Source organism: Panicum virgatum, chromosome 5N (assembly GCF_016808335.1).
Source record: "Panicum virgatum strain AP13 chromosome 5N, P.virgatum_v5, whole genome shotgun sequence".
Taxonomy (NCBI): Eukaryota; Viridiplantae; Streptophyta; class Magnoliopsida; order Poales; family Poaceae; genus Panicum; species Panicum virgatum.
In genome coordinates, this window is record NC_053149.1 from 4,931,222 (window position 1) to 4,949,260 (window position 18,039).

The window sequence follows — 18,039 nt, forward strand, 5'->3', positions numbered from 1 at the left end:
CCCGTTGCTGTTACATCAAAAACGATACTGGTTACGAACGTGGTGCCGCGCTGATGTGTCATGCACGCGTGCTCAGGAGCCCTTTGCTTCTATATTGTTTCCTCCGATGGAACAATCGAGTAGCACCAGAACTGAATTGCCATTTCTTTTCGCGTGGCTAATTAAACCACTTGGTGTACATCGCTTTCACCGATTGCGACCCCGACGAGTGGGTTAGCTAGTGGCGAAATCTATTTATCACGCAGGCAGTTGCAGCACAGTGAAGATAAAAAAAAGAGGATAATTCAAACATGTCGTTTGCTAAAGATGTCTGCTCTTTTTTTATTCACATCCCATGAATGACCTTTTAGTTTAAGAAATGGTTTTCAATAAGCATGCTTCATCATACTTTAATTAGAAAATATGGTGTGGTTGCTACTACTTGTAATAAGGTTGGTCACTTGGTCTGATTCCTTCTTGATGAGGAGGATGAAACCGGATAATCTTTCCATTATCTAAAATAAAATTTATCGTGCAGGCGGTTGCGAGGAGAGTCATCGCAGAAGGAAGCGTCGCTTGCTGTCGTCTTCCTCACACACTGCCACTGCGTCGTTGCCGCTGACTTTAGGTTTCGAGGTTCCGGTTGCTAGGGCGGGGCTCCTCTAGTGGGTCTCCGGCTTTAGAAGAAGGGATCTTGAGGTAGCGGATCGGCGGTGGCATCAGGTTGTAGGTGGGGCGACGAGGTGGGTATCGCTGGCCGTAGGTTGCGGCGGACAACTGGAGAGGCGAAACCTGTAGAGGCGAAACCTTCTGCAACGCCTGTAGAGGCGAAACCAGACCGTGGAACCATCAGGACGGGAATCACGGGATCATTAACACTATTCATCCAGTTCACACGAATAGAATAGGTGCTCATCACAAATTGGGACAATTGAGCTTCCTATGAATACTTGTAATAAGCTCGTCTTTAGGAACCATGGTACTGGTACATATGATCCGGGTTATATAATTGGGTAGCTAGATTCATGACTGACGGGATCCATGGGAGTCCTCGTCCATTGGTCCTTGTAAGTCATGCATGCTGACGAGTGGCCATCTAACAGTAACGACAGGCCCATTGTAGATGAATTAGCTGCACACAAGAAGTAGGAGGTTACTTTATCTTATTTTATGGTTGATTACTACATGATGCCATCTCGTATGGATTATATATACTGAACACTTCTTCTGTGAACTGCACCTTATTCTAATAAATTCCTATGGACGGTGAATAAGATATGTAGTGCAGCAGTGGTACTGAGGCTGGTGATGACCTACAACAGGAAAAAAAGTTAAGAGACCTCGTCGTCTAATCTATATTATCAGCTAATAATGCAAGGACGGTGCGACCAATGCAGCCAGGTAGCACTAAACATTACTCGTATTTATTTATTTTAAAAAGGTACCAAACAGAATTGATCAGGCAACTTATCAAATAAAGAGACGTCTATGAAGACTTCATCAATTTGTCCGATGCCCTATTGAATGATGGGTCGGATTATCCGGTGCCTTGATCCAATTTGAATTCCATACAACGACACTTGATCATTGCTACTGAGCATTTGTCCGACGGTCTACTTGACACAACATCGGATCATCCGGTCCTGAAGAGAGAAAACCCAGCCTGAAAACATGCTCTCTGGTACATCATCCGAGCATTAATCCGACTCTCAAATCCTTAGCGTCGGACCCTACAGGATATTTTCAGTCTCTGAAAATATGCTCTCTGAGTAATGCTACTACTCAAAATCCGAGCATGTATTTACTACGTCGGATAATCCAGGTGCTTCGATATGTTTATCCAACCCAGTGTATTCGGATTATCCGACCCCACTGAGAACTTCTTGTTTCTGTTTTCTAACTTGGAGTTGATTTGATCGTCGATTCTTTCTGCTTCCAAGTGTTTTCTGAGTTTCTTTGCAGGTCTTGAGTTGATCTTGAGCAAGTGTGCATGAAATCTAAGGCCAACTCTTTGAATGATCAAGCTACTAACTCCGAACCCCTCTTAATAGTACGATCACGAACTAGAAACTATAAAATCTATACTAAATCAAGTGTTCTTCATCTCCTTGTGACACTTGAGTCTAGAAAAGTCCTTAGCCTTGACTATTTGAGTCCGTGTGGTTGAATGTTGATTTTGAGGGGTCTCCTTTTATTTGCGACTTAAATGGTTAAACGATAATTTCTTCAAAATACATGTTAGTCACAAACATTATTACTAATCACCAAAACTTATCATTTAGCATCCACGGATCTAGATGCTTTCAGCTAGCCAGTAGCCATGCACATTAATCTATCGTTTCTGAAAATAGTATATCAGGAAGAGAACAATGGCCAGTTTCTCGATGACAATTACATGCATGCACATGGCTTAATTTTGCCTCGTGCCATGCAGTCATCGATCCATCGTGTCTGGATGTTTAATTTGCATGCCCACCTAGAGCGATGCACAGTGGCATAAATGTTTGGAAATGATGCACACACTGTGCATATATAGAGTCTTTGACATACATGCCATTAAAAAAATTGGGTATGCCATACATGCCACTAAAAAATTGGATGGGTCATCTATGCCATGCGCGCGAACTTCTTTTGACATGTGTGCGTTCCATCCATATTCCGTTAGAACTTAACAGAGTTAGAGGACTTACAGGTGGGACCCACCAATCCAAATGACCATTGTGCCCCTGGGTGTATAGTTCACATGAGGAGAGGCTCTGCTCAACAGAGGAGAAGAGGAGGCGCAAGGTGCAGAGGAAGCACCTGGCGCAGAGCACCCTGCCCCGAAGCATAGCGGCTGAGGCTGCGCCGGTGGGAAGCCGCGCGGGCGGCAGCAGGGGGCCGCGGTGCGGCGGCGGGTGGCCGTGCGGGCGGCGGCGCGCGGCCGCGAGGGCGGGCGGCGGGGGGCGCCAGGACGGGCGGCGGCGGGCGGCGGCAGGGGGCCGCGCGGGTGGCGGCGCGCAGCCGCGAGGGCGGCGGCGGGCAGCTGCGAGGGCGGCGGCGGGCGGCCTCCGCCCGTGGAGTACTCCCGCTCGTGCGCCGCTGCCGGCCGTGCGCCGCCACCGGCAGGGCGCCGCGCCCCTCCTTCGCCCCTCCCCTGCTCGCCGTGCTGCTCTGCCCTCCGCGCCGCCGCCCGCTCACCGCACCGCCGGCTCGCCGTGCCCGCCACACCCCCCACGCCGGCGGAGCAGGGGAGGGCCGTGCCGCGCTTCGCCGCCCGCTCCATGGCCCCGCACGTGGCTGCCGCCGTGGAAGGCCATGCCCGCCGCCAGGGAAGGTCGTGCCCGCCGCGCACGCCATGCTTGCCGCCGGGGAAGGCCGTGCCGTTCGCACCGCTGCCGTTCGCACCGCCGCCGTCCATGCCAGCCGTGGCCGGCCGGCCCCGCGCGCCGCCACGCGCCATGGCCTCGCGCGAAGGAGGGAGGAGGACGCTGTGGGAGGCCTCCCCAGGGACTAATTAGGGGCACGAGGAGAGAGACACGGAGGGAGAGACATCGAATCCCCTCCAGGAACCAGAAGGGCAAACCAGTTTTTCTCCCTCTCCGTTAGTGTCTGTTAGACCTCTTTCCATCCAAAGTGGCATGTATGTCACAAAAAATTCGCGCGATGGCATAGATGACACATCCAATTTTTTAGTGACATGTATGGCACATCCAACTTTTTTAATGGCATGTATGTCAAAGACTCGCATATATACACCTGGAACGTCCTAGTAGCTAGCCCTTGAGCAGCAACGTGTTTCACGCCTCAAAATTGTGGCCGTACGTACTTGTGCTAGCAGAACAAAAAGAGGCGCCAAGTGGCACGGGTATATTCATCGCTTGCCGCTCCGCACATGCATGGCGGCGAATGCAAAATCCACATGGCCTGTGCCCTGTGTGCAGCAAATTCAAGTTAGCAAACCTGCAACCAGTGCAACCAGAATACACTAATTGAACTGGTTCCACTAGTAATCCTTTTTTTTTACCGAATTTGTTTTTATTTTCAAAACATGAACGAATAAGTTCTAACTTCTAATAAAATTTATAGATGCCCTTTCAAAAAAATAAAGTTTATAGAGATGCCGCGCGGCGCTCAAGAAAATAGAAAACAACATCAAACTGGCTTGGGTTCATTAAAAAAAAAGAGCCTTGGGCGTTGCAGTGCCGCTGGACCGTGGCTCCATACTTGAACATGCATGAGTCATCAAATTGAAGTGACAACTTTGGCGGCAAGCGCAACAAACATATATAAGGAGCATCCAATACGCTAATAGAGGACCTACTAACTTGATTGATTCTCTCCATCATGAGTCATAGATTGAGGTCGTTAGGAACTGATGATGCATACAGCACAACGCTTAAGTATTTTGCAGAGCAAGTCAAAAACGGAGGGCGAGCAGAAATGAGAAGAAAAAAAAACCCAAGCTCGAGTGACATCCTAGCTATTTCCTCTGGTTAGATTAGGATATAAACATTGTCTACAAGAGATATTCTGATTAATAATATCTATAAATATATACTTTTATGTTAAAAAATTGTCTTGTCGATTTACACATTACTCCTTCCACCCTAAATCCTTAGCTATTTTGGCTTTTACTAGATGCATAGTTTTTTTTATTATGCATCTAAAATTCTAGATACATGTTATGCCGATGCTATGCCGAGATGCATAACAAATTTATATATTTGGAAAGGGAACAGTTGACAGTAGTACCAAAAATAAGTTGGTGACCTCATAGTTTTGTTAGGCTCTCAAGCATGCGTGTGGTGCGCGGGCAGGCGTGCAGGTAAAAAAAAAACAAAATCCAACACAATCATTGACCGTTCCCAAGTATACAGCCAAGTAAAACGGTCAGCGCCGCCCCCCCCCCCCCCCCCCCCCCCCCCCCCGGCAGGCGGCAGCGGAGGTAACTGCCGTCTCGCTCGGCGACCAAAAATTGGACACACGCGGGCGGCGGGGCCCGGCCGCGTCCGGGGCGGCAGCGCAGAAGGTTTCCGCGAAGGAAGCGGCCCGGCCGGGTCCCGATTCGCCGGCCTCCCCGCCTGCCCCCGCACTTCCCGCTTGGTATATAGCTCCCCGTCCGGGCCTCCCTTGCCGCCACCGCGGGGACGCGCCGTGTGCTTGCTCTGCTCACCCGGTCCAACCCTAACCGATCCGCAGCTCACGACTGCCCCGCACGGCCGAGTGCACGAGCTCTCCCGCTAGTCCTCTGTCCTCGGCCACTGAAATTCACGGGCGGGTCGAGGGGTCCATTGGAGAGGACGGCGAGGGGCCGGGGGATAGGAGGAAGCCAAAGCGAGGAAGAAGAGAGAGACGAGAAGGGAAGGAGTTTGGGGTGTGGGACCGGCAGATTCAGAGGCGTTTTTGCTCCGAATTTTCAAGCGATTGAGGCGCGAGGAGCAAGCGAGAGAGGAGCGGAGATGGTTGTGGTGAAGCAGAGGAGGATGTCGGGAGAGGTAGGACAGGGCTCCGCCTTCCTTGCTCAGCTCACTCGTTCTTGGCGTCGGCGTTGCAAGTTGCAAGTTGCAACTGAGAGCTTCCCGAGATTTCTTTTTAGATTTCCGTTCTTTTTTCTTCTTCTTTTCTTCAGAGCTCAGACAACTTCCAACTGCTTCCGTCAAAAAGAACAATTTGCAACTGAGAGCTTCGCTAGGACGATGCTGATTGGCGGCGCCGTTGCTGTGCGGGTGCAGGTGTTCTGGCCCAAGATCGTGCTCAAGAAGTGGCTCAACCTCAAGAGCAAGGACTTGGACTTTGGCGCCGACGAGTACGAGGACGACGACGACGGCAGCGACATTGACGACCAAGGTTGGTCCAACCTTCCTCTTCACTGACGACACCCATCTGCGTCGTCCTGGAGTTTCGTTGCCGAAAATCACCTCTCTTCTTCTTCTTTTTTTTTTTCACTCTTCACCTCTCATTTCCCCTCCGGCTTTTTCCTAGAGAACTGCGGTTGCGACGACGACGGCGCTCAGATCACCGGTGAGTTTAATTCCGTTCATTACGTGTTGAATTTGAATCTCGGCTAGTCTTTTTTTATGCGAGAATCTCGGCTAGTCTGTAGGCTGACGAACTGAAAAGTGGAAACCGCGTTCCTGTTCTCCGTCTATGGCCGTGTTTGGTTTATTTCGTGGAATTACTGTAGCACGCTTTGACCGCTAATTTCGAATATCAAATGAAGTCTAATTACGAAACCACCTCCACAACCCCCCATGTAAATCGTGAGACGAATCTAATAAGGCCTTTGACCGCGCGATTAGAGGATGATTACTGTAGCATCACTGTAGCAAATCATCAAGTAATTACCACCATTAGATTCATCTCAAAAAGTTACACCCATTCCTGAAAAATTTTTACAAATAGACTTCATTTAGTACTCCATGCGGTCATTCGTCTTTTTGTGTAATCTTGATTTGACTGATTACCAAACGCGGCCTATGTGGTGATCTTATCCAGTGCCCAGTGGGCCGTGTTCTTCTTTTCAAGTGGGGTTGTGTTTAGATCCTGAAAAACGGGTAGAAAAGGTCATATCGCACATTATAGTACACTGTAGCACTTTTCGTTTGTTTATGGTAAATATTGTCCTACCATGATCTAACTAGACTCAAAAAATTCGTCTCACAACGTACATCAAAACTATGCAATTAGTTTTTTTATTTAACTACATTTAGTACTTCATATATGGGTCATTTGTTATATTTAATGTTTCGATGTGATGGAAAGTTTGAAAAGTTTGGAGAAATTTGGGAGATCTAAACACACCCTGGGTTGTGTTACGGAAGAGAAAGGGCAGCTTTGGACTATTCATTCATTCATCCCCTTTTTGGTGGGGAAGATGAACTGGTCCTCGTGCGTTTGGTGCGTCGCATCATGGCTCGGCCCGGGACTCGGCAACCTTGAATCTCCTTGTCTCCTATCACAAAAATGGGTGCCCAACAATTGCCTAATCTGGCAGACCGGCCGGCCTTCATGATCCTGCTCCATCCATGGGTCAAAAATCATGATATACTAGTAAACCATAAGTGTAAAATTAATGATTTTTTGTAGTTTTTTCATAGTAATTTATCCATTTAGGAGGATAAAACTGATGATATACTACTCTGTACTCTCATACAGATACAATATTAGCCTTTTTTTTTTGTTTATGGTGTGGAATTCCCACTGTACTGATCGATCAGCGTTGCTTCTGACGATTCGCTAACATTTCTCTGCAACGCCGTGATGAACTCTGCTGCATCAGATGAGATCCTGGAGGGCGCGCCGTACAAGCTGAGGAGGACGAACTCGGAGACCCTGCGCGCGCAGTACATCAACACCAAGGAGCTGAGGTGCGTTATTTTGATCGGTTTCAGCGATGCGTGCACGCCTTTTGCGGTTTCAGCGATTGAACCTGTCCGGCGGTTGCAGGGTCTGCGTCGGCACCTGGAACGCCGGCGGGAGGGGCCCGCCGGAGGACCTCGACATCGCCGAGTGGCTCGGCACCGGCGGCGACGCCGAGCCCGCCGACATCTACGTGCTCGGGTAAGCGGCTCGTCCGCCGGATTCGCGGTGCGATTCGTGGGCGACTCTGCCGCTCTTCGGCTGACGCGCGTCGGCGTCGCGTGAATGCAGGTTCCAGGAAGTGGTGCCGCTGAACGCCGGCAACGTGTTCGGCGCGGAGGACGGCCGGCCGGCGCGGGCGTGGGAGTCCGTGATCCGCGGCGCGCTCAGGCGGGCCCAGCCGTCGAAGCCCAAGTACAGGTTCTACAGCAACCCGCCCTCGCCGTCGCGGTTCGACCCGCCGGTCGACGTCGCGGCCGCCGCCGACGAGCTCCTTCCCGGCACGGACACCGAGACCGACACCGATGACGACGCGCCGTTCGCCTTCCCCGTGCGGCCGGAGCAGTTCGTCGCGGCGACCCCGAGGAAGCTGAGCAGGCTCAACCACTTCAGCGTCGTGGATGACTCGGAGCTCAACGGCGACGAACCTGACGAGCTTGACCAGGAGCCGCAGCCAGAAGCTCCGCAGAGGACGCTTCTGAGGTCGCTGAGCAGGGCGGACAGGGTCGGGCTGGTCTGGCCGGAGCAGCCGCTGGACCTGGTGCCCGCGCGCGCCATGAACGCCGCGTCGTCGGCGTCGTTCAAGGCGTCCAGGTCGTTCAGGGCCTACAAGTCGTTCAGGGGTTCGTCCCGCGTCGCCGACGCGCCGGCGGACGACCTGCCAATGATCCCGGACCTGGACCTCGACGGCGCGCTGCGCAAGAAGAGCCGGTCGCCGTTCGTGAGGATCGTGAGCAAGCAGATGGTGGGCATCTTCCTGACGGTCTGGGTGAGGAGGGGCCTCAGGAAGTGCGTCCAGAACCTCAAGGTCTCCACCGTCGGCGTCGGCGCCATGGGCTACATCGGCAACAAGGTCCGCCACGGATCCATCGATTTCTTCTCTGCAGGGTTGGAATTGTTTCAGCCTCGGGTTTAGGAGGATTATTATCTGAATTATTTTAACTTTACAACTTTTGGACGTGCGCAGGGAGCCGTGTCAGTGAGCATGTCCATCTACCAGACCATGTTCTGCTTCGTGTGCTGCCACCTCGCCGCCGGCGAGAAGCCTGGCGACGTCCACAAGCGGAACGCCGACGTGCAGGAGATCCACCGGCGGACGCGTTTCCCTGCCCCGGGTGACCAGCAGCTGCTCAGAGACATCCACGACCATGAGTAAGTACTGAGTAGAGCACAGTAGTACACCCAGCAGAATTCATTACTCTTACATTTCTTGGTGATTTCTGCAGTCGGATCTTCTGGCTGGGTGATCTGAACTACCGCCTCGACGTGTCGTACGAGAGAGCCCACGAGCTGATCTCGACGAAGAGCTGGTCCAAGCTAGCCGAGATGGATCAGGTGAGTGAAGGATCAGAGTCCATTCTCGTGAGCACATTGTTCAGGCACGCTACCTGGTTCTGAATCTGAACTCTGACAAATCTGATGATCCGGCTGGGGCGTTGCAAACTTTGAATTGTGCAGCTGAAGCGCGAGCTGAAGAAGGATCGGGCGTTCGACGGGTGGACGGAGGGCGTCCTCGAGTTCGCGCCGACTTACAAGTACGCGCTGAGCTCCGGCAAGTACATCGGCGACGAGCACAAGGGCGGGCGGCGGACCCCGGCGTGGTGCGACCGGGTGCTGTCGTACGGGAAGGGGCTGCGGCTGCTGAGCTACCGGCGGTCGGAGCTGGCGCTGTCGGACCACCGGCCGGTGACGGCCACGTACGCTGCGGAGGTGGAGGTGTTCTGCAGCCGGAAGCTGCAGAAGGCGCTGACGCTGACGGACGCCGAGGTGGAGGGCGGGCAGGTCGTGCCGGACCTCGATTTTTGACGGGGGTCCGGCCGGGAGCCACCGTGTATGTATGTTGGGGATGCCTGCAGGAAGTTCAGAACTTTGTAAAGGCTAGCGCATGGTACCTTACTGCCTGCTCCGTGCTGATAGTGGAGGATAACCGGGAGAGCTTGTTGACATTGCTCCTTGTGTTTTGGGCGAAATGGTCTTGTAAATATGGGTATCCCCATCGAAGCTTGAGGGGAATGGTAGTCTGCTTCAAAATGCCAGTTTTCTCTAAGACAGTCTTGCTTTGTTTTCAATCGCATGACACACAAACAAAGAGTGGTACAACAACAACATAGCCTTTTTTCCCAAGCAAGTTGGGATAAGCTAGAGATGAAACCCGAAAGAAATAAGTTCAAGGTTCAGGCACATTGATAGCTAGTCTCCAAGCGCTCCTATCCAAAACTATCTCTTTAGAGATGTTCCAATCCTTAAGGCCTCTCTTAACCGACTCATCCCATGTCAGTTTAGGTCTACCTCTACCCCTCTTTACATTATCGACTAGCTCAAGGATCCCATTACGCACCGGCGCCTCAGGAGGCCTTCGTTGGACATGTCCAAACCATCTCAGCCGATGCTGAGTAAATTTCTCCTCAATTGGTGCCACCCCGACCCTATCCCGAATAACTTCGTTCCGGACTCTATCCCTCCTTGTGTGCCCGCAAAACCACCGCAACATCCGCATCTCTGCTACACTCAGTTGCTGCACATGTCGTCTTTTTGTAGGCCAACATTCAGCACCGTATAATATCGCCGGACGAATTGCTGTCCTATAGAATTTGCCTTTTAACAAAGAGTATGTCGTCTTTTTATAGGCCAACATTCAGCACCGTATAATATCGCCGGACGAATTGCTGTCCTATAGAATTTGCCTTTTAACAAAGAGTGGTAGGAAGAAAAAAAACTCAGTTGCTGCACATGTCGTCTTTTTGTAGGCCAACATTCAGCACCGTATAATATCGCCGGACGAATTGCTGTCCTATAGAATTTGCCTTTTAACAAAGAGTATGTCGTCTTTTTATAGGCCAACATTCAGCACCGTATAATATCGCCGGACGAATTGCTGTCCTATAGAATTTGCCTTTTAACAAAGAGTGGTAGGAAGAAAAAAAAAGAGTAAATTGCACCAGCCGGGAATCGAACCCGGGTCTGTACCGTGGCAGGGTACTATTCTACCACTAGACCACTGGTGCTTTGGATGTCTGCTGAATGGTGGTCAGAATATTTGACTCAAATAGAAGCAGGTCGTTGAATGCAGAGCAGCGCGCGCCGTGCGCATCGTCGTCAGCAGCGCAGCTTGTAAAACAACAGGACATAGCCAGGTTTGGAACTGGAATTGCTTGTGCCAATGTTCTAATTAGGATCCCGTAGCCTGCTGATGAGATCATTTTTTCCCTTTAACCTTGTAGTGGTCTTCTCCATATCTTATTTTTTTCCTTTTATGTAAGCAAAGGCTTTCTTTGAGCGATCAATCTCCACAGGCAGCCCAAGCTATTTTTCTCTCCTGCTGTCAGTGCTAAAACTGAGGGAGTTCATACATGCATGTTTGGAGGCTCCTGACGTATCCTTGCTGAACATTATTAATGGCTTTTCTTTATTCATTACTTGCCCTGAACATTCCTCATACAGCTCAAAAGTCCCTTGCAGATGATTGGCATTACTTGCATCAGTTTTCATCAGAATGATGAGTGTGTCATCAGCAACTAGCGTGTTACACTCAGTCCACACTTGCATATTCGGATACCAGCAGTGATCATTTGTGACGCCTGATCTGCATGACATGGATCAATAAGAAAATCCTTTTGATTTGCACACAGAGGGAATAAATACACGGACAAGGGGTCAGAGGAAGATCAAATTGAACAAGTCCTTTTGCATTAATTGTGTAGATTGGACATATTCAGATGATGCAATTTTCTTGGTATCAGTAAAAGTTTCCATTATGTAAGAAAACGTACAGTGAAGGTCCTTTGGAAAGTGAAATTCGGCTTCAGTCTCCTAGGGAGCATCAACCATCTCACACCATCCTTATTACATGGTTGCAATCAGAGGCTGTGAGCATCACACAACCATGTATGATAATAGAGAAAACAAAACCTGAACGACGTGCCATCTTTGTGTTCAAGACAGTAACTTGCAGGTAGCTGATGATGAGAGAACCGCGCGCGCATCTTTATTCGTAGTACCAAGTGCTTCACTCACGCGAACGAGAGGCCTGATTGTGACAGACTCGCCGAGTTAAAGCGCTTAATTAAGCGTAACCGCCATCACTGACGCATTAGCTTAATTAAGTGTAACTTGACAGGCTGTTTCCAACCCACAGGCCGACCGAAACACACCAGAAGTCTCGCACGAAGGCGAGCGCAGAAGGTACCAGCAAGATAAAATCTTACAAATAGTAAATAATATTAAGACTTTTACAAAGCAGCTTAAATTTAAAATTTACAAAAGAAAAGATAGCAGCGGCAGAGAATCTAACTTACAGAGCATTTTTGCTAGAGGACAAATAAAACGAACTAAATAAATCGAGAACTACCGAGTCGTGAAGACAAGGCGCCACATCAAGCCCACCGATATGACACCTAGTTAGCTTCTAAACCTGAAATAGGGTAAACAACAAACCCTGAGCAACTAATACTCAGCAAGACTTACCCGACTATTGGGTATACTTAGCCCACATATCTAGACATGCACGGTCTTTGGCTGGTGGTTTATTTTGCAGAAAAAGCAACTAAAGTAATTCCTTACTTTCATTATTTTAGCTTCAGGTTCTATATAAATTAACTCTCACCTAATATTTGCATAGACCCACTATAGCAATCATGGTGATGCAAGCAAAATAATTCAATGAGCTCAATATTTTATATAAACATACCTAACTCACATTCTACATTTTTGCTACGGTGTGACAAAGAGACCAAGGCCCTCATAACCGCGAGACACGGCGAATCGATTCGATTTAACCTTGCAAGGTGGACCTAACCAACACGGCACGCAAAAGCCCCGTCGGACTCCACGTACCAACCCTTCCCCTCCCCGCCTCGAACTACAGAACCGCCCCACCTACTTATAGTCAGTCGAGCTCAACGTGAGACCACCAAAAGTAAATACATGCATCCCAATTCTCCGCGACTACTCGACTCGCCCTAAGGGGTGGTGATGAAGTTCTGTACTTTCGAAGCGAGGCAGTACTAGGCTTACCGGTTTCGACTACCTCCTACTCCCGGCATGCGGTTAGTACAATTCAATCCCCAATCAGCACTGCCACATCCACCGGTCCTTAATCGACACAGACGGGGCTAAGACACCCAGGAACCCTGTCCTGCTGCCATACCTATCCATCATCCCCGCCCGGTCTCATATCTCCATATTCATTACAATCCATTGATACCAATACTGAAGTATAAAGATAGTAGTGTATCTCGCGAGTAACCGGCAATTACTCGGCTTCTAAAGCTTTCCTATATTCTCGCGAGTGACAAGAGTCACTCGACTTCTATCGCGACTATTAAGCATAGCACTTCTATCGTCCTATACATACTAGTGTAACTCAGGGAATCCTAGGGAATCATGCAACTAAGGTTCCAATTAATTCCAACACCTAATGCACAAGTAATAGAACATATACATAGGTGTCATAATTTAAAATAGAATGATGTGCACCGGGGCTTGCCTTGAGTCTACGGCTCAGTGCTAGGTTGAGATGGGCCTTGGAATTGCTCCCCACGATCCTCCTGCTGCGGGGCTTGCCCCTGCGGCTCCTGTGGCTCCGCAACCACCTCGTATATGACTCCTTCAGCGGCGGCGTCTATACGTATGCATATGATATGAGAATGTATGCAATATAATTTGAAACTTTGAAATAGACCCTAACCGATTACAAATACTACTAACCACACAACCCGACGTTCATAACTCTGCAAAACCGGAATATCCAGATTTAAATCCGGAATATCCGGATTTCCAAAACCGGAGTTTCCGGGGCTATACCCGGAGTTTCGCCCGGAGTGTCAAAAACCCGGAGTATCCGGGCTTATACCCGGAGTCTCCGGACCCGACAGCATTTTTCGCCCCAAAAACTGAAATCGTGATTTCTAGCAAAACCAATCCACAAAAATCGAATCCCACATAGACCCTAGTAGATTGATCCTTAAGAAGATGATTGACCGGAGGAAATCAATTCAAACCCCCTAGAACACGGGATTTGCCGAACCCTAGCTTATTTACCTTGGGGTGAGCTCTTCCTTGCACCAAGGGCTCGAATCCAAGCCGTCCAAGGATGGAGCACGCGGGATAGATGATCCTCCACCCAAGTGAAGCTCCCGTGGCCTTGGATCCAGGGTAGAGGGAGGGTTTTTGGGTCTCTAGGGTTTGGGGTGAGAGAGAGAACGGGAGAGAGTGAGAGAAAGCACGGGAGAGAGTGAGAGAGAGTTTATAACGTTTGGGAACAGCAAAAAGACCAAAACATGAGATATAAAGTTCCAGGTCCGGAGTATCCGGAATAATATCCGGAGTATCCGGGTTCCTCTGGCTCTAGAATTTGAAATCGAGTTTTGAGTCGATTTGTGACTCGATTTGTACCCGAAGGATTAGATCTCTAATTAACTAGTTAAGCCCTTGATTAATCCTGATTATAGGTGATTAATACCTGAGGTGTTACACTGATCCACCGAGCTTCTCCTCGACAATGGCGTCCAGACGCCTTGCCATGTCCGGCGTCATGTGGTTCGCCCAGTCCCCTGTCCCTCCCCTCCTGAAGTACCAGTCATTCGCGAAGGGGGACCCGTACGAGCCGGTGTTGTTCACCTCTAGGCTTTTCAGCTTCTCGATGCTGCAGAGCCTCACGATCTGCGCGACGACCCCCGCCTCCTCCTCGGCCGGCGAGAACGGCTGCCCGACGAACCGCGCCAGCTTCCTGGCGTTGCCGGCGGGGTCGCGCAGCATGTCCTCGTACCTCAGGAACAGCACCGTCTCCGGGCTCGCCTTGCTCGCGTTCCAGTATCCTAGGACATGGTCCCAGATGGGCCCGCACACGGACGTGCCGTTGCAGGCAGCCTCGAACATGTCGGAGAACGAGATGTTGGGATTGACTTTTCTGACGAAGTGCCAGAAAGAAACAAGCGTGTCCTTGGGATCCCTGAAGAATGATGCGTGGTTTATTGTTATGATGTTATTGTTTACGGTGACAAGAACTTATAGAGTAGCTAGCAACAAAATGAGATTTCTGATCATTTATCTGGTCAAAATCGGGCTCGATTACCTGCATATGTAGATGATTTTGCAGTCAGCTGGGTTCTTGGTGATGGAGGTGGGGAGGATGGAGTGGTGCATGTGCGTCGACATGAGCCTCGGCGACGGCAGCGCCTCCATGGCGCCCTCCTTGCCGGCGGTGAACAGACTCTCCATGTACGGGACGCACTGGTGCGGGTTGAGGCGGAGCAGCGGGTGCCCGGCGTCGGCCGGCGGGTACGCGCCGCGCGCCATGGTGGCGAACGCCAGGGCCTTGAGCCACGTGGTGCCGGACTTGGGAGGGCTCGCGAGGACGACGTCGCCGCGCCGCGGGGCGAAGCTCCGCTGGATGGAGATGATCCCGGGCACGACGGTCGCCAGCACCCAGGTGCCCTGGTAGAAGCACACCCACAGCTTGGGGTCGTCGGTGAGGCCCTCGACGGGGATCGCCGGCAAGGCCTCGGCGCTCCTCATGAAAGGCTCCGGACCGACAGCACCGGCTCCATTGGTGTTGGTGGCGGCCATGCTGCTGCTTGGAGATGTGTTGGTGTGCAGATTATGTACAAAGGCCGCCAATTATATAGAGGCATCCGTCTGCGTGGGCTTTCATTCACAACAGCTTCTTGAGTTGGACAACTAGGGATGATTTTTTTTTCTTTGGATCATAGAGTCGATCAAAAACTCAGAGAAATGAACTAGTTCGGGTCTTAAAGCAAGAAAAGTGACAAGAAAATCATTTGACTATAGCATTATGTCATCAAGGTCCAAAGGACGGGGATTCTCAAAGATTTCAACCAATATATGAATATAAAGCACGCTAAGTCGCTAACAATGTGGTTTGTGTAACATATTAATTGGAGTTTGCATGATTTGTACGGAGATGTTGGTTTGCATTTGATACGTTCCTAATTTGTTTAGTTTAGTTTTGGGATATATAAATAATTTATAGCTACAGAAGTGTGAAACATTTTTAAAATATAAATCTAGTTACATTATTAGATATACAGAATTCGACTGACTGCCTTAGTTTTTTATTAAAACTTATGTTTGCCAGATTCATTTGTCATAATTATATTGTTTTAGTTACATTATTAGATATACAGAATTCAACTACTGAATGGAAACAACCCTTAATTTTTTAATTAAAACCTATGTTTGCCAGATTCATTTGTCATAATTACATTGTTTTTATCATACATATATATATCATAATTCATAAATTAATAAAGTAATTGTTTGTCAAAGTTTTGCTATCACTAAAGAAAGCCTGTTTTGGTGATTTTAGACGGAGGAATAAGTATATATGGGTCACCTTTTTACTTTCCCACCAGTACCTACCTTCACCATCTTTTGAGCTATGCAATTGCGTTGCGTTATGAGTTGGGTAGCATGTCCGCTGAAAACTAGCTAAGTGTTGGCAAGAACCCCCAACAAAAATAGTATTTAGAAGGTCTATTTTTTTTAGAAAAAAATCAGCATCTATAGATGATGTTATTATATGATACCATACATAATTTGAAGTGCAACCTCCTTATCATATGAGGACTGAGGTACATAAGAATTACAAATACAACATTTAAAACACTACTACAAGAATAATTCGTAAGAGCACACGTTTTTTTACATGGGCAGGTCAAAAAGTAATCTGCTGCTAGAAATGGAGCGGAGCTACTGTAACAGTTGACCCACCCCTGAAAATGCATTTCTAGGAGCGGGTGATGGTGTGTCCACCATTTTTAGGAGGGGTGCCATTAACTGTCCCAAAAAATGCATTTTTAGGGGTAGGGGTGGGTGACGTCGTCACTCACCCCTGGAAATAACCACTATTTTTAAGGGCGGGTGTTTTCATATGATCTCGGATAAGGATAAACTTTATATACCAAAATTGTAGATCTTAACGAGATCTAAACTTTGTAGTTGACAACTTTTTTTCATTTAAGGTCATTTAATAGTCCAAAAAATATTATAAGTTCTCTAGTTTCAAAATCTACAAGTTTTGCTTTGTTTTCAAACAACATTGGATGTAGAAAACAACATTGGATGTAGAATGTAGAGTAGTTCCATATAAATGTTTTAGTGGTAAGATCTAAAATTTTATGGTTGATACATTATTCATTTATAAACATTTATTATCACAAGATCATTTGCTAGTTGTGCCTACATATGGCTATTACTATATAGTATCTTATAACTCAAGTCATATTTTCAAGTTTTCACAATCTTAACATTTATATACACTAAAATATGTTTGGCATATTTTTTTAAGTATGTATAGTTCATAATAACCATATAGAAGTTTCACTTCTTTTATTTGTTCTACTTTATTTAAGATTTAAATGAATTTTTGAAATGAAATAGAAAAAAATTTAGGGGCGGGTGACGGCGGGTGACGCATCACCGTCCCCTGAAAATGGATTTGTAGGGGCGGCTCATAGCCTCACCCCGCAACCCCTAAATCGATTTCAGAGTTAATATAAAAAATAGTATATCTCATAAATTCATAAGTGATTGTGTAGTGTGGTGGAGAGGAAGGTACGCATAAGGCTTGAGGTAAGTGATTCGAACCCCGATTTACGCAAGTGTGCATATTTCGTCAAAAAAATTGTAACTCGATAGTAGAGGGGTTTGTGATGGCGGTCACCTGGTCGCAAGTGTGCATATTTACGTTAGACGGTGGTCATGGTGGGTGAGCTATTGACCCGCCCCTATAACTGCATTGCTATAAAGGCGGATACGTTGCCCATCCCTACAAATCGATTTTTAGCTGTGAAAACTAGGGGCAGGTCTCACTCTCTCACCCACTTCTAAAAATACATTTTTACATGCTCCTAAAAATCCTTTTTATAATAGTGAAAGCACGAAAGGACATAATGTTATTTTTTGTCAATCACATGTGTCCAACCTTCGTGGGGGTTTTTTTTTGTATCACACGAATGGGATGGAGTTTGGTCCAAAAATTTTCTGGCATATTGATATTACATGAACTATGGATGGTGATTTTTTTAAAAAAATATAAAAAGAACTTCTAGATATATTTTTTACACAGTTTTTAAGTTTTCATACAGTTCACTGGTTTGTTTTGGCTCCTTCAGTTGACTTGCTTGGCAGCTTGATTGTAACAACCTCATCAATTTAATAGTTGTATGGCTGATACATAATTAACATAATTGCGCTAGGACATTGACAAATGAACACGACTGTGCTGCTTTGACATCTATGGATTTTCTTTTAGAATTTTTAGAATCTCACAAGTTTGCAGAGCTGACTATTGAGACCAATGCACACCAAGATGCTAGAAAACAGAATCTATACGCATGAACTCTTTTTTCAAAGGATGAATCTTTACGCATGAACTCTAATTCGTTGGTTTTAGTATGATAACTGTGATCGTCAAAAATGGCACGACTCCAATAAATGAAATACAAAGACTTTTGTTTTACTTTTTCTTTTTCATTTCGT

At 48.0% G+C, this 18,039-nt stretch overlaps 2 protein-coding genes and 1 non-coding gene across 4 annotated transcripts; 1 reads left to right on the forward strand and 2 right to left on the reverse strand.

The window, feature by feature from the left end:
- Positions 1-5,071: 5,071 nt before the first annotated feature.
- LOC120676005 (type IV inositol polyphosphate 5-phosphatase 3-like) lies at positions 5,072-9,586 on the forward strand. 2 transcript variants are annotated; one of them, XM_039957214.1, is made up of 9 exons: positions 5,072-5,456; positions 5,591-5,808; positions 5,944-5,982; positions 7,241-7,328; positions 7,408-7,521; positions 7,612-8,392; positions 8,507-8,691; positions 8,766-8,874; positions 8,998-9,586. In XM_039957214.1, exons 2-9 carry the CDS (start codon positions 5,658-5,660, stop codon positions 9,343-9,345), a joined length of 1,815 nt encoding a protein of 604 aa, XP_039813148.1. In that variant the 5' UTR covers positions 5,072-5,456; positions 5,591-5,657; the 3' UTR covers positions 9,346-9,586. The 2 variants fall into 2 exon arrangements, with proteins under 2 accessions (XP_039813148.1, XP_039813147.1); XM_039957213.1 differs by having other exon boundaries at positions 5,694-5,808.
- Positions 9,587-10,473: 887 nt separating this feature from the next.
- TRNAG-GCC lies at positions 10,474-10,544 on the reverse strand. The gene has a single exon. It is a non-coding gene; the product is annotated as a tRNA-Gly (tRNA).
- Positions 10,545-14,007: 3,463 nt separating this feature from the next.
- On the reverse strand, positions 14,008-15,116 carry LOC120673070 (cytosolic sulfotransferase 5-like). The gene is made up of 2 exons (XM_039953751.1): positions 14,612-15,116; positions 14,008-14,488 (listed from the first exon to the last, which is right to left on the reverse strand). Exons 1-2 carry the CDS (start codon positions 15,103-15,105, stop codon positions 14,008-14,010), a joined length of 975 nt encoding a protein of 324 aa, XP_039809685.1. The 5' UTR covers positions 15,106-15,116.
- Between the last annotated feature and the right edge of the window lie 2,923 nt (positions 15,117-18,039).

What these genes read in the sequence shown, in the direction of transcription:
- LOC120676005 (XM_039957214.1), top strand. Translation starts at nt 5,658, where the DNA reads ATGCTGATTGGCGGCGCCGTTGCTGTGCGGGTGCAGGTGTTCTGGCCC. An exon ending in CGACGGCGCTCAGATCACCG is followed by an intron (nt 5,983 to 7,240) that starts GTGAGTTTAATT and finishes CTGCTGCATCAG; the next exon opens with ATGAGATCCTGGAGGGCGCG. An exon ending in AGCTAGCCGAGATGGATCAG is followed by an intron (nt 8,875 to 8,997) that starts GTGAGTGAAGGA and finishes TGAATTGTGCAG; the next exon opens with CTGAAGCGCGAGCTGAAGAA.
- LOC120673070 (XM_039953751.1), bottom strand. Translation starts at nt 15,105, where the DNA reads ATGGCCGCCACCAACACCAATGGAGCCGGTGCTGTCGGTCCGGAGCCT. An exon ending in AAAATCATCTACATATGCAG is followed by an intron (nt 14,489 to 14,611) that starts GTAATCGAGCCC and finishes ATCATTCTTCAG; the next exon opens with GGATCCCAAGGACACGCTTG.